General features: G+C 35.1%; 3 protein-coding genes across 3 annotated transcripts; 2 read left to right on the forward strand and 1 right to left on the reverse strand.

Moving 5' to 3' along the window:
• Positions 1 to 1,630: 1,630 nt before the first annotated feature.
• LOC144446244 (type I iodothyronine deiodinase-like) lies at positions 1,631 to 4,817 on the forward strand. The gene is made up of 4 exons (XM_078135996.1): positions 1,631 to 1,876; positions 2,537 to 2,725; positions 3,690 to 3,862; positions 4,556 to 4,817. Exons 1-4 carry the CDS (start codon positions 1,631 to 1,633, stop codon positions 4,815 to 4,817), a joined length of 870 nt encoding a protein of 289 aa, XP_077992122.1.
• A 5,408-nt stretch (positions 4,818 to 10,225) lies between these two features.
• LOC144446245 (beta-1,4-galactosyltransferase 7-like) lies at positions 10,226 to 22,777 on the reverse strand. Its single transcript, XM_078135997.1, has 5 exons — positions 22,290 to 22,777; positions 12,643 to 12,874; positions 11,737 to 11,820; positions 10,865 to 10,966; positions 10,226 to 10,390 (listed from the first exon to the last, which is right to left on the reverse strand). Exons 1-5 carry the CDS (start codon positions 22,757 to 22,759, stop codon positions 10,226 to 10,228), a joined length of 1,053 nt encoding a protein of 350 aa, XP_077992123.1. The 5' UTR covers positions 22,760 to 22,777.
• Positions 16,615 to 19,490, forward strand: LOC144446810 (uncharacterized). Its single transcript, XM_078136651.1, has one exon. It carries the CDS (start codon positions 16,620 to 16,622, stop codon positions 19,488 to 19,490), a length of 2,871 nt encoding a protein of 956 aa, XP_077992777.1. The 5' UTR covers positions 16,615 to 16,619.
• Positions 22,778 to 23,021: the final 244 nt, after the last annotated feature.

Consider the following 23,021-nt stretch of genomic DNA (forward strand, 5'->3'; position numbering starts at 1 on the left):
GAGAGAGAGAGAGAGGGAGAGAGAGAGAGATTATTCTGCATTGTTTTTTTTTATTACGGGTTTTTGCTATCTGTAAAATATAACCAAATATATATTTATGGTATTTAGTGATGGTCGATAAGTCAAAGATAAAAGTTTCATATATAAATAGACGGAGTTAATTGACGGGGCGTATCCTGGTGATTATATTTGTATTTAGATTCCCATGTGTGAAAGTTGAATTACTGTACGGCCAAGCTAAACGTATACCCTATATGTATTCGACTACAAGTACGAGGCGAGGACTTCCTGCCAATCGTAACAACTTGTGAGTGCCACTGTACTACACATGTCTTGACGTCAGCATATTAATATGCGGCAATGCGTCGTCGCTTTTGCTGGTATAAGATGTGCGCCACAGCCAGTATCAGTTTGCTTCGCCGCTTGAAGCGAAGTGATGTTTAAAACACACCTTCTTTGCAGATTCAAGGCAAAGTTACAAGAAAAACCGATCTTGATTTCCATTATTGATCATCATTGCTATAACAATATATACCCGCCAGTTATTTGTACATATCATGGTGAAAGCAAAGCATGCCGGTAATTGGGTCCAGACAACAGTTAACGTTACTATGGTTTCATTTTAAACGGTAACATAGTTCACCATTTCAAGGTGATACAAAGGTCCTGGTCAGTGTACTTTTAAGTTTTAGAGCATCGGACGATCGACCATCAAGGGTACGTACGGTGTCGTGCTGCAGGCTTGGCTGTCCACAGACAACTACACCAGCGGTAAGGAAATTTCTGTTTGACAGTACATATTTTGCAGTTTCAGTGGCTGACAGCCTCAACGGTAGTATGGGGGGGGGGGGGGTGAGGGTGGGGGGGGGGGGGCGCTTGACCATAATCGTGTTGAGCCCAGTGCGTTTGAAAATATACATTATAACACAGACAAGTAAGAATTACTTGTCTGTGATTATAATAGTACAGGTAGATAATTCTCTGGGGGTCAGGTTGTATATAGGTCAGAGTTGCACGATATCGTCAGACGGAAAACCTCCTGTCTCCGTGATCTTTGTCTTTCTGTTTAAATGGCGTGAGTCTAATACCTTATAGACTAGAACACATCAGAAATGTGTTCCTGATCGAAGTTAGACAATTTGCTTTCGTAAGTTTGCAATTCAATTGACATGGAATGTCTGCAAAGCTGTCTCGGTATATTTAACGGCTGTCCACGTCATTGTTCGTTGAAGGTAACTGTTGTTAGGTCAATGGGTTGCACTACAATGGCCAAACCGCAGGTATCACACAGTATTTGAGCAATTAGCTGGGCATTTGATTGAAGGGTAAATCAGTCCATATGGATGTATTATTGCAATAATAGATCCATGATCAGTCAAACTACTGTCAGATGAATGGCACTTCGTACCGAGCAACGGCTTAAAGTTAGACAAAAAATAGAGGGATTTTTTATTCACCCAAATATTAACCTTCGTGTTTTATTGTATCATGAGAGGGAAACATCGGTAATTTAGATATTATATATACTAGTGGAAACAGAGATAGATCAGATCTACTCGTCTTCTCCAAACATGTTTTATTTTCACCTTTTCATACAGTCCACAAAATTATAATATATATTACAGAAATCATGGCTGACTTCGTGAAAGATCGTCAGCTCGTCATGAAAATTCTCAGACGATTTCAAGAAATACTTCACGACGACAAGACGTTGAAAATAGTAGACAATGACATGAACCCTTATGCTAAGAATCCGAGGACACTGGTCAAATCCAACAAATATATTCTCGATCAAGCTCAACGTCAAACTCTACAGGAACATGGTATAAATCCAGACAGTATTGGAATGGATTTCATGTACTTGATTATTAGTATGGTAATGATGCAGAGGTAAATTAGAATGACTCATTTAATATATTTTGGATGGTGAAAATGTTTGATCGGAAAACCCGTTACTTTCAATAAATACTAGTATATGTGTATATTCAAGATATCTGTCAAATTCAAACACTTTGACTGCAATTAATTACGCTTATAGTCTGAGTGATGTTGAATACACAAAAGATATCGTCTAATACAAAGGTCAAAATATTCGTTCTTGCCTGGGACATTCATTGGCCCATAGTGGAGGGTCTATGATTGGCTCTAAAATGAACGTTACTCCTGAAAAACGAAGATGACAATAAGGTTGCCTGTAGATGGCAGTATACATCATCAAAGTCAATTCGGCCTCTTTAGGCTCAGTGGCTACTGGTGTACAAAGGATTATTTGCTGTTGAATCACATGTGGCTCAGTATTAGTTAGTTATGTGTTTATGAAATTAATTTGTTTGTTTGGTTTTATTTATTTATTTATTTATTTATTTATTTATTTATTTATTTATTTTGTTTGTTTGTTTGTTTGTTTGTTTGTTTTCGTAAACAAAACTAACTGAGCCTGAGCCCCCTGTGTTCTATATGTGAAATGGTCACTATTATACCCCTATAGGGTAACACCAGCTTTCTGTATTCTAAAGATGTCTCGATTTGTTGCTAGGTGATGGATTGTGTCAAACTAATGATGTCGGCAGGTCCAAATATAATGAGTCAAGATTTAGATATTGGCGACCCAGCACCAGATGCCGATCTTGTCACACTGAAAAATGAGAAAGTAGCACTCAGAAAGATGTGTAAACAGCGCCCACTAGTGGTGATCTCATCTTCCTTGTCCTGACCACCGTTGAGGGTAAGTAGACTATAACAAAATTATTAGTTGTATCACCCAAAGCATTGGTATAGTGACAAAACCAATGCATAGGTATAGTGACAAAACCAATGCATAGGTATAGTGACAAAACCAATACATAGATATAGTGACAAAACCAATGCATAGGTATAGTGACAAAACCAATGCATAGGTATAGTGACAAAACCAATGCATAGGTATAGTGACAAAACCAATGCATAGGTATAGTGACAAAACCAATACATAGATATAGTGACAAAACCAATGCATAGGTATAGTGACAAAACCAATGCATAGGTATAGTGACAAAACCAATGCATAGGTATAGTGACAAAACCAATGCATAGGTATAGTGACAAAACCAATACATAGATATAGTGACAAAACCAATGCATAGGTATAGTGACAAAACCAATACATAGATATAGTGACAAAACCAATGCATAGGTATAGTGACAACACCAATACATAGGTATAGTGTCAACACCAATACATAGATATAGTGACAAAACCAATACATAGGTATAGTGACAAAACCAATACATAGATATAGTGACAAAACCAATGCATAGATATAGTGACAAAACCAATGCATAGGTATAGTGACAACACCAATACATAGGTATAGTGTCAACACCAATACATAGATATAGTGACAAAACCAATACATAGATATAGTGACAAAACCAATACATAGGTATAGTGACAACACCAATGCATAGGTATAGTGACAAAACCAATGCATAGGTGTAGTGACAACTCCAATGCATAGGTGTTGTGACAAAACCAATGCATAGGTGTAGTGACAAAACCAATGCATAGGTGTACGTAGTCACCACTATTGCATAGGTGTAGTGACAACTCTAATCAGTCGAGAGAGAGGAGGCCAGTGAGGACGGAAGGACACAACATATCTTACATAGTGACATTCTGTATAACTGTGTTGTTGTCATTTCCGTTACAGGCTATTGTTCACAGCGATGGCCTGTCGACATTATATCAGAAATACAAGACAAAAGCTGACTTCCTATTCATTTACCTCAGAGAAGCTCATCCCAAGGAAGGCTGGAGACTGGGATCACACTTTAGTTTTGTTGCCCAACATAAAAGTATAGATGAACGAATAGCTGCAGCAAGGTACTGGTAGTTTCAGTTGACAAAAAACATTTTGATATAATTCATTGTTCTGTCAAGGAAAATATGAGTGACCTAAGGGGCCTTGCCACTATGAGTCAAAAGATGAAAAGTGACAAAACCATTAGATAACAAATATTTTCTAACTAAATAAAGAATAGTGAAGAATAATATAGTCATACCTCTGCAAGGATAATTTATGAAAAATCGCCCCATAATCTGTGATTTAGACATGGCGCACATTGCTGTAACATAGTATGACTAGGGTATAAATTCTATATTTTTTGTTCAAGCACATTCAACTTGGCTTGCATTAGGTGTAATGTCTATTATTTCATACGTATCAGTGATTACTTGCACCAGAGTCCACACATACTAGTGGTATGTGCATTGCAGTGTAATACCAAAAACAATATTGCATACCTGTATGCAAATTATATGCAAATGATATACCTTTTTGTCTTGTAAACTTTACGAACTAGTTCATCATTTTGGGGGTATTTTTCTCTGCTATGCATCTTTTCAAAAAATCATGATAAACATCTTTTTTTTTAAAAATCTGTGAGGAAGAATCAGTCATAAAATCTCAGTACGTTGTTGTTCAACTGAGCTTGAGCCTTGTTTTACCTTCAGAGTTCTAACATAAAATATGCCACTGTACTTTTTAATCAAAGAGACACCATTTTTTCTTTTCAGCCTTCTCCTGACAATGGACAAGTACAGTAGTCTGACAGCTGACTATCTTAGTGATAACAAGATACCTGTTGTGGTTGACAACATGGACAACGAGTTTGCTGACAAATATGTAGCAGTACCAGACAGAGTATTTGTCATTGAAAACCATAAGATTGCCTATGTCGGACGCAACATTATGATTCAGTTAGAAGATTCAGATGTGTTACTCACTGATGAACTTCACAATTGGTTGGGAGAACGTTTCCCGATCAATAAACTATAAATCAGAGAAGGTTTCATTCAACAACAGCACTTCACTTATAAGGGTGGTGTCTGTACTTAATTCTGTGTTTCTCATTGTTACACCTTCAAAATGATGGGTTGATCGACCAGTTAAAAATAAACAATTTAATGTGTACATTTTGGTCATGCTTTCAATTCCTAATCATATTTTAACAGTCTAAATGACTTAGAAATGACAATTAATGTCAGAAGGAAACTTTGAACTATGTGTTGATAAAATGATAGTTTTTACTCACATACTCACTCATGGGGTTGCCATCTGACAATCAGTGATGTGATTATGTAATTTTTTCCCCTACTCCTGCTGTAGAGGACATCAATTTAAAAAAAGAAATTCACAAGAAATGTTGGGTCGGTCAGGCCATGAGAAACACAGAATTAAGTACTGTCACCTTAAAACTTAAGAAGTTTTTCGAGTGATGCATTTGAAGTAGTGGTGTGTGAAGACCTACAAGTACAATTCTAGTGATTTCAGCATCAGATTATTTGTGAATGTAGTGCAATAGTTTGTTATTTGTTTAGTTGTAACTGTCAAATCAAATCACAATATAAAAATAGTCTTCTCTCAACTTCAGAAAACCTGTGCAAATTCAGAATACACGCTTAATGTGTAGTTGGAGATGATCAACATAGTCGTGGGGTAATTTTGGAAAATGGGAGGTGCTTTACTGTTGAGAAGTAATTTTCAACAACGTTAGATGCTTTTAGCTGTGGAAAGGAGGTACCTGTATGACTGAGTTAAACTCATAATTTTCTCATTTAGCCACATCTTTTAGATACTAAACATACCCATTGTAAAAGCTGCACAAAACACACAACTTAATTGCGATAATAGACATGTGACTAGCCTACTATAGTCTCACGTAACAGCCAAAAAGAAATTGGGATGTGTACACTACATTGGATTGCTATAGTCTGTAAGGTACGCCATGACAGGGCGCCCTCACCCATCGGTCAACGGCTGAATGACATGACGTATCTTACAGTCTAAGGCTACTAGTGCACAAGTAAAATTAAAGGGGAACACTGATAAGGTAATAGTAATGAATATGTGGAGTAAAAATGCCTTTTTTGCTGTACCATGGTCTTTATGATGTCCTGGTGGTCGATGTCTCTTGACAACCATCTTGGACTGATAGTCTTTGTATCATGGTAGGCACTGAATGAATAACATCCACATACTTGTCATTATCTGTACCTGATCAACATCGCTAGATTACAAATAACATTTAAAAACTGAGGGATCTGATTTCAGATGTTACATTGTGGACTGATAGATTAGAAATTTTAAGATCACACTTTGAATGTTTTTAGTTATCAAAAATAAAAGTTTTCTTGCTCTTCGTCACATTAAAGAATAATTACATTTTCAATAAAGACATCACAAAAAACAATGCAACTCTGTCTTCTAATGATTGTTTAGCCACGGTTACCAAGCCTACCCACTGTTGGCTGATTTCGTGCCTTGCAGAAGTCATTTGTGCATGGAGGAACATGGCTGCTGTTGAGATCTGTGATAGGTGCTGATTGGACAAAATGATTCCACTCTCTGTGTATACTCTAAACCTAGATATTTTCACTACTACAAATTTTTGCAATTTTAGAGTCTTCAGCAAGTTGTCAAAGAGTAATTTTTACTACTTACCAGACTGCTACATTGTGTTCATGTGCAAGAAGGCATTATAGTCAGTACTTATTTTTGTGTTTTTGTTTTCCAGTGAAATTAGCGAAAATAAGTCTTTAGCGAACATTTCCAGGTTTACAGTATTTGACAGAAATGAAGGCATTTTTTTGAAAATCATATTTGTTAACCAAAATACTCTTAGCAACAGTTGCTACCATGTGATTTTGCTACAGAGGTCATAGGTCAGCCATGGTGTGCAGCCATGTTATACTAATCATTGACATTGTAATGCCCCAGATTCACTGCTGGGGGTTGCGGAAGTCAGTCTAGGTAACCGAGGCTAATATTTTTTATAGTTTGTACACTTTTTAAACTTTAATACCACATGTACAGACAAAGACATGAAAATTTGATTGTTCTTTATTGTAATCTCATTACATGTATGTAGCTATATGCTTGCATTGCTAGGCAACCTTGCAAACAATATAGCAAACAAAATTGATACAGATACTGAAATTAGCATATTTGTATTTTCCAAAATGAATGATGTTGATTTCATGTTGTTCTCTATTGTATCCCAGAATGCATTAGTAACCTACATGATATACTACTTCCTGTAGTTACTATTGCATTATGGGAGGAATACATCAAATTAGCAGGCTTTGAAGACCTGAACTTTATCAAAGAAAATACACGGAAGACCATTATTATGAGACAAAGAATTCTCTAAGTCGCTCTTTGAGCCAGTACATTCACTTCATATATCATATGCAAACTTAGATATTTCTCCCAAATATTTTCTATGTTGTGCCACAGTTTGGGGACATATAATGTTATTTTCAAGTAGTTCCAAACTCAAAGCATAAATAATTTACTTGTATATTTTTGCAAAATCACTCAGCCTTCTTCAGCTGTTATTGTGGTGTTTTATTTTTTGTTACGGGCAGCACATAAGTAGGTAAAATCTCCCTGAGTTTCCAACATAATTTACCAGGGTTCCCTGCCAACTTGTGACAAGGTATGAAAGTTTTACCAGATTTTGTCTTATCACTCAGTGGAGTTCACAAACCTAACCAAAAAGTAATAGTGTTGTCATACAAATTACAGATGAAATCATTAAGGCATTCAGCTAAGTCTTTCAGCTAAATGTAAAAATATATCAAATAATAATAATGGCATTCATAAACTGCAAATTCATGAAAAAATGTTTTTTTTATATTGTCAAAAATGATATTTTAGCATTTCTTCTGTCTTTGCATTGTTTATAGATTGATTATATTTAGAGCAGCCGTTACTGGGCTCATAAGTGAAGTAACTGAGACAGTGATGCTTTCACATTTGATATCAACACTATAAATGATGTGTAGCACGGTGGAATCACTTTACTTGGGTGTTGTGGGTTGTAGAAGTGTAGCACACAGTGGAAGCACTTTACTTGGGTGTTGTGGGTTGTAGAAGTGTAGCACACAGTGGAAGCACTTTACTTGGGTGTTGTGGGTTGTAGAAGTGTAGCACACAGTGGAAGCACTTTACTTGGGTGTAGAAGCATAGCATACAGTGGAATCTCTTTACTTGGGTATTATGGGTTGTAGAAGCATAGCATACAATGGAATCACTTTACTTGGGTGTTGTGGGTTGTAGAAGTGTAGCACACAGTGGAATCATTTTACTTGGGTGTTGTGGGTTGTAGAAGTGTAGCACACAGTGGAAGCACTTTACTTGGGTGTTGCAGGTTGTAGAAGCGTAGCACACAGTGGAATCTCTTGACTTGGGTATTATGGGTTGTAGAAGCATAGCATACAGTGGAATCACTTTACTTGGGTGTTGTGGGTTGTAGAAGTGTAGCACACAGTGGAATCATTTTACTTGGGTGTTGCAGGTTTAGAAGCGTAGCACACAGTGGAAGCACTTTACTCATTTTAAAGTCAATGTTCAATTTAACCAATATTTTAACTTTTTGATCCAAATTTCACAAATATAACATCAGTAGAAACTATCATCAGATGACTGATTTTCAAAAAAAAACCTGAAGATAAATAACAACAATGTAGCATACAAAAATTGTTTAAAAACATACTGAAAAATAAGTTACAAAAATTTGATGGGTATACAGTTAACTTTAAATATAGAAAATAGTATTCTGAACAAGCCTAGTTAAAACATGGCTAGAGGTAAAAGTATACTGGCAGTTTGTAAGCACATGAATATACTGTCTGTATTAATCTTCACTTGCATTCAATATTGTCGTGATTTTGATTTGAGAAAATAACAACATAATCTATTCTTGAATCCTGCAAACCTTTAGAAACAGCTCTATGAATGTTCTCAATCATCCAGGTGTGAAGTTAATAATGAAGTAATTACAAGCTATCCTACTGCAATTGCTGTTGTTTTGAATGGCAACAGTTTAGAAACATGGTTATTTCTAGGAATGTAAGTGTTCATTTACACAATGACTCCATTTGAATAATCAAATAGTCTGACAGTGTTATCACTCCCCATTGCAACCAATCAGTTTGAGTGTTCATTTACATAATGACTACATTTGAATTATCAAATAGTCTAACCGTGTTATCACTCCCCATTGCAACCAATCAGTTTGAGTGTTCATTTACACAATGACTCCATTTGAATAATCAAATAGTCTGACAGTGTTATCACTCCCCATTGCAACCAATCAGTTTGAGTGTTCATTTACATAATGACTTCATTTCAATACAACAAAATAGTCTGATGTTCACTCCCCATTGTGATCAATCAGTTTAAGTGAATATTCACATTGATAATATCACAAGCATATCATGAGAAGCAAGCAATATTACAGATCATGATGTAGACAAGGTAATGCAAGTCATTCACATCAAATGATAGGTGGGTCTGTCAGTTTGTAGAAAGACAAGAAAGATCTCCTTTATATTACATCATAAGTCTTGGATTTTAAGAAAATATTGTGTGACAGTTATATGGTAAATATCTTGACTAGTCTGATTTTTTTTTTGTTATCAAAAAGTCATGGTATTACTCTGATAGCAAATCTGAATGACATGTGATGCCACATGACAAAACTTTCTGCACCCCCTTCCCCCACCATACATGGCATGCTCACCATACACATGGAACGTTCAATAGATAAAATGTAGAGCTATTCTAGCAATGTCAGAAAGATGTGAGAATGCACATAAATATTGATTCCATAATTACATTATTTAACTTTGAAGTTAATATTTTATCTTTTACTCTGTTAAAAGACTATATTTATATATTTTTTTATAGCTAGCTGCTCAAAATCGATACTAAAATGAATGTGGTGATGAAATTTTTCATTTTCAATATATTATCAATACTCTTCTTGGAGTTGTAATTTTCAGAGAAAAATGATAAAACATGAAAGTAGACAAAAAATAATAAAAATATCATGAACCTATATTCTCCTTTGCTGAGAGTTGTTGGTTGGTTATAACGGAAATTGATATTGCATTGTGGGTAATGTTTGATTGTTAACAGAATGTTCACTCAAAAGGTCATCAATATGGCACAGTTACAAATATGGAGGTCCATGACAATCGTCAATTCTTTTTTGACTCTGTGAGTGGAAATTTCATTACTACATATGAACTCAGAGTCCGTGAAGATTCCTTCTCACATTCTGTACTGCACGCTTAACTGAACATCTGAGTATATGCAACGGGCATCTTGATTTGTCCACAAATCCTCAATGGAGCACATATTTATACATTGAACCAATCACCTGCTGGCTTCTGCAGCTAGTTTTGATCTGGAATATCACACCATGGTGTTAAATCTTTATCACAGTCAACAAGTACATTAAACATTGTGACCTGTGCACCATCTATCTGTATATTATATCTGCTATTAACTTCATATCTTACTGTATCTAACCCTGTGATCCGATCTCTTCGTCTTGACTCCTATGAAAACAAACACGATACTATTAATGTTTCAAAATAATACTCTCTCGCCCTAAAGATCAGGTCATTGTTTTCCTTTGCGTATTATAAAATACACTTCAACCCACCTGGATGACGTGTGGGTAGAGAGTAGACTCAGTTCCCCAGACTCCTGTTGCTGGGGGGCTCTTTCCAATGATGCCTCCCAAAGTAAGAGTTGGGGAAACCAAATTGCAACTCTTTATGCAGAGTATATGCAAGCATCTCCAAATGCTTTCTCATCAAACGAAACATCAAACTTATTTATTTCCACATTTTTAACTATACCTTTAGGTCATAACGTTAACAATTTTGCAGCTTGAAAATCCCTTCCTTTTTAGTGTCACGATACGTAAACAAAATTAGCTATCCAGTCCTTCACAAACTGACAGCAAAATATCAAATACATTATGTATAAGAGTTTAGAGTTACTCTACGCATTAATGTTTGTCTTACCTCTTTTTGATTGAAATATCTCTTTTTGTCTCTTTCCCTCTTCACACTGTGTATATGTCTAAAGGATTCATACCCTGTTTCAATGCCTTGTGGATAGGAGATCTGAAAGATGGACATAATGAAAATAGTCATTGACAAGTGAAACAGGATATTTTTATGATGAGTGGGTGTCAAGTATTCATTCATGCCTTCAAGGAAGTGAATAAAATAGAACCCAGGCCTTACAAATGGATTATAAATTTATTCTTGTGAGTGCTGTGGTGAATCTTAATTAGTGAGTACAATGAACAACAGACTACATCTGTCAGTCTGCTTCATTTTTAACATCCTTTAGTGTAAGGTCTGTATGAGCTAGTACAAATCAGGAATATTCCATTCTGATTTCAATACTGGCCTAGTGTCAGCCCAAGGCCTAGGTTAACACTGGGCTAACCTGGCGTTAACACAGGGCTGATGCAGGGCAGGCATTAACCCTCCCAGTTGCAAATATGCTGATGAGATGTTAGTGTCAGACTGTTGTTAATATAGGGCTAGTACACATATTAACCCTTCTAGTTCAAAGTTGCTGACATTTTCTGATGAAGTGTTAGTGCCAGCTTTGTGTTAGCTCTGAGCTAGCCTGATGCTAACTTTGAGTTGGTACATGCTGGTGAAGTGTTAGTGCCAGCTAGCCTGATGCTACATGTAGCTTGATATTAGCACAGTCAGAAAGTGATTATTGCACTGTATTGTACTGCATTTTGTTGTTGTTGAGCTCTAACTTTGTTGTAATTGATTCATTTCCAGTGTATAGACATAAAACCAACCCAAAACCATGCACTGTCAGTATAAATGAACCTCCCAGTCAACAATTGCAATACATAGAAATTTACCTGTAAATGAGCTTCTTTCATACGGACATAGAATTCATCATCTTCTCTACCCCAACCCCAGTATTTGTTGGAAAGACCATTTGTCTGCATCAAAAGAAAAACAACAGAATTTATACATGAACACATTGAGGGAGGTTGTCCATAATGATACAATTAAGTAAATATAACATTTAATTATACTGAAGAAAGCACTTGCCAAAATAGAATGTTTATGATTGAAGCATGGAAATTTTATGGCCATAACATTGAAAGTCATTGTATGCACAAGCACTTGACAGGAATTACTTGTGATGCGGCGAGGTCTTGACAGACATAGGGCAACACCAGAAGTAGCTTGTGATGAAATGCAGAAAATCCAATATGTTGGATTCCATGTGATGGCAACATCTCAAGGCCCTGTGATTATGTGCGTACATGAAACAAATTATCTGTATGCAACAAATTGTTTAGTGCATTGCCCATCAAATTGCTTTTGGCATTTTCACCTTAAATGACTAATCTACATAAAGATCTGGTAATACAATTGTCAGCTCGGGTGAAATCTAGTAATTCTTTAGAAACTTTTGTTGATTCCCACACCTTGTATCCCATTTTGGTTAGGGAGCCCCATTAACATACTCAATTGATACATTTGAAAATTCTCTCTGAAACAGAAGAATTCATGGCAAATCTGAATGAATGTGCTATTGTCAATTACAAAAATAATATATTTCTTAATTTTCATGAAACTGTTACAGTGCTCTTTGGATACTATTGTGTTGAAAAAATAATTTTAAATTTATACCCAATTTGGAATTCAAGTATTTGAGCAACTGCCACAAAATTGACAGAGAGAAACAAAGAAAAAACAGCTTCCAAAAACAGGAACATCTAAGAAATGGCTAAATGAAAGTAACAAAAACTCACTAGTATAAAATGTTCATTTTTCATCATAAGAATTCCGCCAACAAAAGTTTTATAGTGGTACTTAGGGTGTAGCTGTGGTGACGATATATGATGGGGTCCATTTTCTACCATATCATAAGTATATTTGAGGTCAGTGTTCAGAGGTAAAAGGTCAACATCATGCATGACTAAGTAGTCACAGTCCAATTTACTGTGTAGAAAACCAATATTTAGAAGAGCAGCTCTGTTGAACCTGTCAAGAACAAAATAATACATTTGTATGGTCAACTTTTGAGTAGCAGAAGTTTTCCCTGATCAAAATTTGGTAGTTATGACAACCATTTGAGAATAAAGAGAATGAAAATTAATATATTGTGCAAATATTATATGTCAAATGGTTCAACACAGTATACCTGTATTGAATGATTCATAGAAAATTATCTGCACCTGCCACTATATTACACTGAGTACATAAACAACTGCTGTTACACACTTCATTTATACACACAAGAATACATACATGACTGCTGTTACACACGATGAAAATTACATTTTAATACCATCAAAACACCCGCCTTTATGCATACAACAATACCTTTTTAGAGAGAGAGAGAGAGAGAGAGAGAGAGAGAGAGAGAGAGAGAGAGAGAGAGAGAGAGAGAGAGAGAGAGAGACAGACAGACAGACAGACAGAAAGAGAGAGAGAGACAGAGAGAGAGAGAGAGAGAGAGAGAGAAAGAGAGAGAGAGTTTTGCTCAGAATAACCTTAACTATGACATATTACTAGTATACATCATTTGTGACGATACCATATAAAATATTGTCACAATAGAAGTATGTTTTTGTATCAAAGATACACAATTTAGATTTAAAGGTACTTGTATTGTTGTTACACATGTAACCAGTGATTACTTGCACCAGAGTGCATGCATACTAGTGGTATTTGCACTGCAGTGCAATACTGAAAATATTATTGCATATAATACATGTAGCTGCATGCAAATGATATTCAAATTAGGATGCAATCATTCGCCACACATAAAATCATGTGATTGTGCTGTATGATTTTTATGATATTTTATGGAAATTTTCCATTCCAGATATTTAAACATATTTAATAATAACAGAACCCCATGCCACATGAGTTCCAGTGTGGATACTTGGGAGTAGTTGCACTCATGCTTGCAGTGTTTTCTGTTGCACTTTCACCTACTACACTCGTGAAAGTATGGGTGCAAAGAACATTGCAAGCACTGGTGCAAGTACCCTGACTATGCTATACTTAATCTCGTGCGCCATAGAGGTTCTGTCATATTATGTTAACAACACAAGAACCTGTTGTTTTAATACCATTCAAGGTATGCGCATCGATATTAACATTATACTAGAATAGTTACATTAAGAGTTAACACACAAGTTTTTTAATCTGAATAAACTCTACTTTCAATTCTAATTATCATCATTAATTATTAGAATTATTATGATGGAAAAATTAATGAAACTATAAACATTTCATATTTTGCTGGTAATATTTTATAACACAACTGATTATGGTAACTACACGTAGGCTAATTATCAATTATAATAGAAATAATTGCACTAACTGATATTAATACAATAATAATATTTCATATGCATAAAAATGAAAAATTACTCCTTTTAGTACTATTTGTATCAAAATATTAGGATCATCCACAGAACACCTCAAAGGTTTCAAAAAATGCAGAAATACAAAATGAACCCACTTTATTATGTTTCTGTCAATTCTATAACTATATCCTAGAAAGGGTATACATATCCATTTTGAAACAGAAAGCATTGATGACATCATTGCTTCAGGGAAATCCCCCATTACTGCATCTAGTTTAACTTTATGTTTCTCATCATCATAGCACCTTAAAAATATTGGGTGGGTCATCTAGAAAAAGTTAGTGTGTCTGTGCATTTTGTTGATGCTTTCAATTCATAATCATACTTCAACAGTCTGGATGCCTTAGAAATGACAATTAAAGTCACAAAGAAACTATGATCCATTTGTTTTCTGTGCCAAACATCAGCTATAAATAATAATTTTCACCCAGATATGCATGTGTTGTGTAGCCATCTTACTATCAGTGACATCAAAATCATTTTCTGATCTGGCTGACGATTTCCAAAAAAAATTCTTGAATCAAAGAAATATAGGGTCGGTCAGGTCATGAGAAACATAACATTAAAGAGGGATGTCCGTCCTTCAGGGTAAAAAAACTTGACCAGTTAGTAATTCATAAGAACTAGACAGTTACAAAGCAGCATAGAAACAGTGTAGACAAAAGTCAAAGATGATCTCATAGTTTGTAAATGTGAAAGTAATAAATTAGCAGACTGTAGAGAGAAGTGATACATTTACAGCAGGTCTTGTGACTCAACGTTTCCTCTTACACCTTCCACTTTTACATCATTACACACAAAGTAGTCAGACCAGACAGCTTAGAACAGCAACTCTGTACAAATGCTAAGATTCAGAACAACATCGTATCAAAGGTAAGCTCAAAATTTGACACTCTATAACAAAAACACCGACCATCATATCTCCATAAGAATGTGAAAGGTTTGAATAGATCATATACATATCTCTATACAGATGTAAAAGGCTTCTACATGTGCATATTTTTTGACCAAATCGTACACAATTTACACGTAAATCTGCAAAATTAAAGATCTGTGTGAACAAATACTCTGAAAAATTACAACACAGGTCAACAGCCTCCTACTAGGAACAAGTGAATATGAATGCAGCCCAATCTGATTACTGTAAAATCTGATCAAAAAGGTTTCTCTAATTGTATTTACCATATTTCATATCTACTGTGCACTACTTTTAATATACATTGTATGCCATTTATCAGGGTTTTCCTGGGCAACTGACAAATGTATATACACCAGATATAAACTGAATGCCTTCCATAATATATACAAGGAAGCTGTGTTGTAAGTTTCAATAGAATTGATGACGTAGTTTTTGAGATGTGTCCATAGACAAATAAACAGAGACAGACAGATAGATAGACAGACAGACAGACAGATACATACGTACACACACACATACACACACATGTATGTATGTATGTACATATATACACATACGTACGTTCATACGTACACATACATACATATGTATAAACACATGTAAGTACATATGTACACATACATACATACATACATACATACATACATACGTACATACGTACAGGCAGACATACATACATACAATCAGACAGACAGACAGACAAACAGACAGACAGACAAACAAACAGACAGACAGACAGACAGACAGACAGACAAAACCATTTCACTATCCTTTATCTGAGCCTTTATCTAAGTTATGGAAGATACACAGGAAATCCCAATATTAACCAAACACAGTAGATGTGAAATATGGTAAATACAACAAATCTTGCCTTTTCTTAGACTGAAAGATTCGTCTTCAAATATTTATCAGACTATAGAGAAACCTTCTAAAGATAAATAAAACCCATGAGAAACAGCTGACATGTAGCGACACATCCTCCTGCAAATTCAACTTACCTAGATGTTTGATATTTTTTACCTTTACACAACAGTAGAGTACAATGTTTTGGATCAATGTTCTTTTCCAGAGCAACAAATGGTGGATATTTTCCATAACTGACAACAGATTTATGGGTAGTAAAATAATCTGTGCTCTAGAACAACAATACAAAACACAGACAAAACCAAGAAGATGGAGGACTAGCAGTGACACTTACATACCTTCATGAATTGAAACCAAATCATAACATATGGTTGTGACTAGAGTATACAAAAATATCAATCTATAGCCAACTGTGGTGATTTCATTCAGAAGTTCTGACTAGAGTATACAAAAATATCAATCAATGGCCAACTGTGGTGATTTCATTCCTTTCCACAACATACTGATAACAAACAGCATCAGAACAATGAAGAAATTACATTTCAAGGTACAAATATCATTCTTTATGTTAACCATGCTCACAGCTGTATCTGTCAGTGCTGAACACACAGCAGGAAAGACTCTGCACCCATCGGTGAAATGCCATCAGGGTATTCCTGACACTAACCGAACAGACTGCAGTCAACTTACACCTCCACTGACAACCATCCCGACACCAAATCATGAATTTACAGAAGAATTAAACTTGGAAGGTAACAGAATCGATTCACTTAAAAAAGAACAATTCAAACATCTTAGATATCATTACCTGAAGAAACTGATCCTTACAAGTAACAGCATGGGAGTTATTGAAGATTATACTTTTATTGGGTTGGGGAAACTGGAAGATTTAAGTCTAGAATACAACCAGATCAACCAACTGTCTAGATACACTTTTGTAGGACTAGAAAACTTACAGTTTCTTTCTCTTATGGAGAATAATATCGCAACAATTACGAATGGAACATTTGAAGTATTAGGAAAATTACAAAAACTTGATCTTGATGCTTGTGGTATTCAGAGAATTGAAGTGGGTGCATTTAAGGGCTTAGCAAATTTGCAGCAACTGATACTGAGAACTAATAATTTAGACAACTTTCCGGACCAGTGTCTTGTTCATTTACCTGTGTTAACATATCTTAGTCTGGATAACAACCCATTAATGGAAGTACCACAACAAATATGTACACATCTATCATATCTGACTAAGTTTGAATTATCTACACATGAAGTAAAAACACTGGAGTTTGGGAAAGATTTTCAGCTTTGTAAAAACCTTGACTTTCTTGCCATTGATGTCGCAGGGCAGTTGGGGCATCAACAACAATGGAAAATCATAGATGAAAATACTTTCAAATATTTCAATAAGCCACTGAGAAACCTTGAACTATACTACAGACATGTAAATGTTTGTGGTTCACCATTTGTACCCTTTCAAAGAATCGACAGTGTAGAGCTAAAACGAGGAGATATGTATGACTACAACACTGACAAGTTGTCTGTTGCTGAACTGCGTCAACTGTTGTACGCTTTTGAAGGAGTGAAAATCTTGAATCTGGGATTATTTCAATTATCAGGTCACACTCTGGACTTTGACAGCACCACATTGCAAGGATTAGAAAGTGTTTCATTGGAAGAGTTGAAGATTTACCAGACAAAACTAACTTTGGAAGATTTCACTTTTCAATGGCTAAAGTTCCTACGAACACTTTCTCTAACATCAGTGTATTTGACAACTATTCCAGACAGAGTCTTTTATAATTTGACAGGTTTAGAAGAACTTGACTTAAGAGGTAATAAATTGACAGCCATACCAAGAACTGCACTTTCAATTTTAACAAATCTGAAGATGTTAAACTTAGCTGGTAACATGATTCATCGTGTAACTGCTGACATGTTGCTGGGTTTGCATAATGTGGTCACTTTCAATTTGTATTCTAACAAGATACACATGGACTCCCTGCACATGGCTGCATTTGCTGATCTCCAGAATCTACAAAGCTTGATATTTTCCCATGTTGATGCAATGTATGTTGATGTCAGTAATGTAAAACCGCTGAAGAACATAACCACTTTTGATTTTTCCTACTCACCAAAAATTGGCAGAATGATGTATAAATATCTGCGTGAATTCCGTACTATGTATCCTAAACTGACTTTCCTGGATTTGAGTGGCACACGTCTGAATAAGTTTCCTGGAAAACCACAATCTTTCACGGTTCCTAATGTACGTACACTTAAACTGAATGCATTGCATCTGGATTCTCAAACACTGGAATGTTTCCTTTTCCACTGCTTTCCAAAATTGGAAAATCTTGAATTAAACAACAACAAACTGAACAAAATAGATGAAGGTTGTTTTTCTAACACAACAATGTTAGTTCATCTTGATTTAAGTTACAATCAACTAGCAACTCTGAACAACAATATCTGGAATGGATTACAGAATCTGACAACACTAGATCTGAGCTACAATGCCATTCAGATTGTCAACTCCACTACATTTCATGGATTGTTGCAACTACAAAACCTTTACTTGGGTGGCAACCCATTTACATGCACCTGTGATGTTGTCTGGTTTCATACCTGGCTGCTCACCAATCCTGAGATGCTGATATTCCAAAAGCATTTGCACCCACAGGAAAGACATTGGCTGCAAAACTACCAATGCTTCTCCCCAAATGAATACTCTGATACATATTTAGTGGATTTTGATACCGATATACTGGAATGTGAATCTAATATCATTATGACAGTCAGTGTAATACTTATCACCTTGGCAACTGTCTTTACCTTGGCTGGTGTCATTTGGAAGAAATTTAGATGGAGTATAAAGTATAAATATTTCTTATGGAAACTACGAATGGGGCTGATTAAAAATGGCTACCAGGTAGTAGATGGTGCTAACCAAGCTAACAATTACAAGTATGATGTCATGGCATCTTACGCTGATGAAGATTTCCTTTGGGTGAGACGGGAGATGATGCCTCGCTTAGAGGAAAGGGATGGATTTAAACTATGTATCAAAGACAGAGAGTATGTCCCTGGTGTAGTCAAGGCAACTAACATCGATGTCTGTGTCCATGATAGCAACCATATTGTTTTTGTTTTAACGGAAGATTTCATCAACGACCAAATTTGTATTTTTGAACTGGAAGTAGCATTCCATCGGCTATTTGATGAACTCAAAGATGTCATAATTCTGGTACAACTCAAACCGATCCCTGAACACAAACTGCCACGGTTAATTCGACTATTGAAGTGTCGTAAGAAGTGCATTGAGTGGACGGAAGATGAAGCAGGCAAAGAACTCTTTTGGACTAAGTTAAAAACTGAAATTGAGAAAGACAACCGAGTTAACAACCGTACTCGGCTAAATCTACTTCAAATGGCATAGACAAAGTGACTGAAAATACAGCAAGTACAATTTGCTTTTCAAAGTAAAACATCCTACCGGTATAGTCAGGTATCATTAGACAGATTTTTTAGAAAAATCGGATGATTTCACAGAATTCTTAAAATATCATAACTAGGTAAAGCCCATACGCTTGCGCAGGGTAGATTCATTTGTGATCGGCTGCCTCATGATGATATTGTAGATAGCACCCTCCACATGGAGAATGCACATAGTATATAGAACGTGCATGCGTAGTCATTGTGCCGCAATGCATCCTTGGGTAAAACAACCAAAAAAACATTGCATAGTATGTAGGACGTGCATGCGTACTGGTCATTGGGCTGCTAGCCGCTGCACGATTCATTAATAATACTACTAAACTTACCATCTCAGAAGTACATGTATTGCAAATTTTTCAAACCATATTTAAACTATACTTTTCGAAATTACTTTCCTTTCCACTGAAATGTCATAACTCAATGATAGTTCCCAACAGCAAAAATAGATACATGTAACCATAGATACATGTAACCATAGATACCACTCAGGTACTCAATGGATGGCTAAATTTGTTGATTGAGCATAACAATTTATTTGGGATTTGAATTGACAAAAGTGTAATCATCTATACATTAAAATTTGTCTGTGATTATTTTGTAAAAAAGTAGTAAGAACCAAATTAATAGTCGATACACAAACAAATTACTTTTTTTCCTTCATTTTTTCATTTTTTTTTTCAGTTTGACCTGAAGAAAGCAACAGTAAAATTGTGAAACATAGATATGAAAAAAAATATTTGGTTGTATTGCCAACAAAACAGTATTTTAATAAATTGAAATTCGAACCTCTAGAAGTTTTCAGTGTATTAGATGGATTTTCATCATTTAAACTGAAAAAACAAACAAAAAATAGCTGAATTACAAATGTACATGCAATGACTTCTTGTGACAAGTTGTATTTTCACTTTTAAGATCTTTTTTTTTTATTGTCAATAGAAAAGTGTTCTTTTATTACAGTCTCCTAAATCTCTCAATTGCCGCAACAAGATCAGATGACTTAAATAATCATTTGTGTGTGATGGTTATGGGATGTATTACTCTGACCTCTAACCTTTGACCTACACCCCTCGAAATTTGATGAAACTGTATCTGCATTTATCAATTCTTACAAAGCACATTTTTTTCAGTTGGTACGTTACAGCCTATTTGCAAACTTTCTTCTTGAATACTGAAGCAGAACATATCTATACATTTCAATGTATGTGCCATTGGAATTATTTTGTAGCAGAAGTCAGAAATGTGAGTTGTATAGTTATACACCACTGCTCACTTGCGATTTTAATGACACTCTTTGAATCTATGGAATTGAATTTAAAAACCTGCTTCAGCACATAAAGTCAATTTCCTGTCATTCAGATGTACTACGATAATTTATATTTGTATTTTAAACAAATCAAGTCTGTTGAAATTTTACTATGTAAAGTATAGACACTGTGTATTCAAGAAATAATTGATAATAACATATATTATTGACAATACAATATATTAATTTTTTATGCATAATTGCTGGGGTTTTTCTATAGTTTTGAACTTAGGATAAAATATCCAGGATAATTCCATATTTAGAATTGTCTTTTTATGTCATTTTACATAAAAAATAATTTGTTTTATTAAACTAAGATTTTGTTAGACAGTGTAAGTACATTTGTAGTAATAAAGTGATAAATTTGACTAAATTAATTATGATTAGTGCTCGGGTATCCAACTTTGATTCATATCATCAACATACTTTGTTGAAGAAATTGTGATATACATGCACTCGGTAGTTGTTTTTAGTGGTACCCAACCAAGTTCATAAGATTCTTACCAGGATGACCAACAAAACTACAGAAATCTATCCATAATATTCAAATTATGACAGTAAGTTTGTCTGTAGTTGATGTGATCAGAGTGATGGGTCTTTAATAAGTAAAGGTTTCCTTTTTAGGGTTAACAAGAACGCCAAGTTGACAGACAGGGGGGCACACTTCTATTCTAATTACAAATTTTGAGTGCTTCCTAAAATTACAAAATTTTACCAACTTCACTTTCACTTTGCTTTCTCAGTTACCAACTTCCATTTTCATCCCCCCCCCCCCATATCAGTTTTCAGTATGGGTAATATCAGATGGTACAAATATCAGTCTACTATCAAGTTGACATAACATTTGACTACTCCCCACATTAAAGTGGAAACACACACTTCAATAACTTTTAATTACATATAAACCTATTTTCACAGGGTTCACTGTACATAATATCTGCATGACTGACTCTTATCATCTATGGTATGTTCCATTCACTGCATACTATCACAGCTGATAGTAACTAAGGATGACAGCATCAATAATCTCTGTCATACTAAACTAGAAATACTCAAAAGGTGGAATGAAAAAAATTAGATTGAAACTAATTTTGTAGCTTACTAAAGTAGGATTTTAGGAGGTGAAAATATATACCACTAATGGCATACATACAGACATAGCTACAGACAAATGCCCACACACACATTACATGTGTACATATAAACTGTGACATACATACATATTATTATTATTTATTAAGCCGTGTACACAAGAAGTGACATTGGCAAGAGAACTTAACAATTAAAGCATTGATGTTCAATTGAATTGAATACATGCATACATACATACATACATACATACATACATACATACATACATACATACATACATACATACATACATGATACATACATACATACATACATACATACATACATACATACATACATACATACCTATGAGTGTCCACTTGATTTATAACATAAATATGATGTCTGACTTTTTGTTCCTCTAGAAAGTTATGTAGATATGGTGCAAATTCTAAGAGTTCCTCCAGTCTATCCCTAAACGGTACAATAATAGCCAGTTTGTGTGGATCTTTCCCGTCCAGATTATCACGATCCTCTGCATCATCATCTCCTCCCTCATCATCTTCATGCACTTCCTCCTCATGGTAGTTGTCATCATGTTTGTCATCCTCTAACAAATTATTATTATTATCGATATTAATTGGGATATCATCTCCGGCTTTAAGTCCATCTCTGAATTCCTCTATGAACTGCTGAGGTATTTTTACACCTGGTAATTTCTGGTTTTCAGGGAGGCTGCAGTCACAACTGTTATATAGAACCATAATGTAAAGCGTAGCCAGGAATGACACAATCAGCATAAACAGCAACGTTCTGGTCAGTGACAATCGTGCCATGAGTTTCCAACTTCTGTCTCTACAGCCTGCAAACATATTTTTAAAAATAAAAGAGATATACGACAGTGATATAAAGATAGACAGGTGATCCAGAACGTGATTTCTGAATTAAATCTCTTTCATATTTTTTACTCGGTAGACAAAATCAATAAAATCCTGCGAAAATAGATTAAGGAATCAATGAAATGTGAAAAATGGCACACTTCACTCGGAAAATGGTGATTCAGAATTGATAAATGTCAATAGTACCATTAGATATACA

The sequence above is a fragment of the Glandiceps talaboti genome, chromosome 15 (assembly GCF_964340395.1).
Source record: "Glandiceps talaboti chromosome 15, keGlaTala1.1, whole genome shotgun sequence".
Lineage (NCBI taxonomy): Eukaryota > Metazoa > Hemichordata > Enteropneusta > Spengelidae > Glandiceps > Glandiceps talaboti.

Excerpts from the sequence above, each read along its gene's own strand:
- LOC144446810 (XM_078136651.1), top strand. The coding sequence starts at position 16,620 with ATGTTAACCATGCTCACAGCTGTATCTGTCAGTGCTGAACACACAGCA.
- LOC144446245 (XM_078135997.1), bottom strand. The coding sequence starts at position 22,759 with ATGGCACGATTGTCACTGACCAGAACGTTGCTGTTTATGCTGATTGTG. Across the intron at positions 11,821-12,642 it reads AAAATGAACATTTTATACTA|ACAAATGGTCTTTCCAACAA; the intron begins GTGAGTTTTTGT and ends CTTTTGATGCAG. Across the intron at positions 10,967-11,736 it reads TGAAAGAAGCTCATTTACAG|ATCTCCTATCCACAAGGCAT; the intron begins GTAAATTTCTAT and ends TCCATCTTTCAG.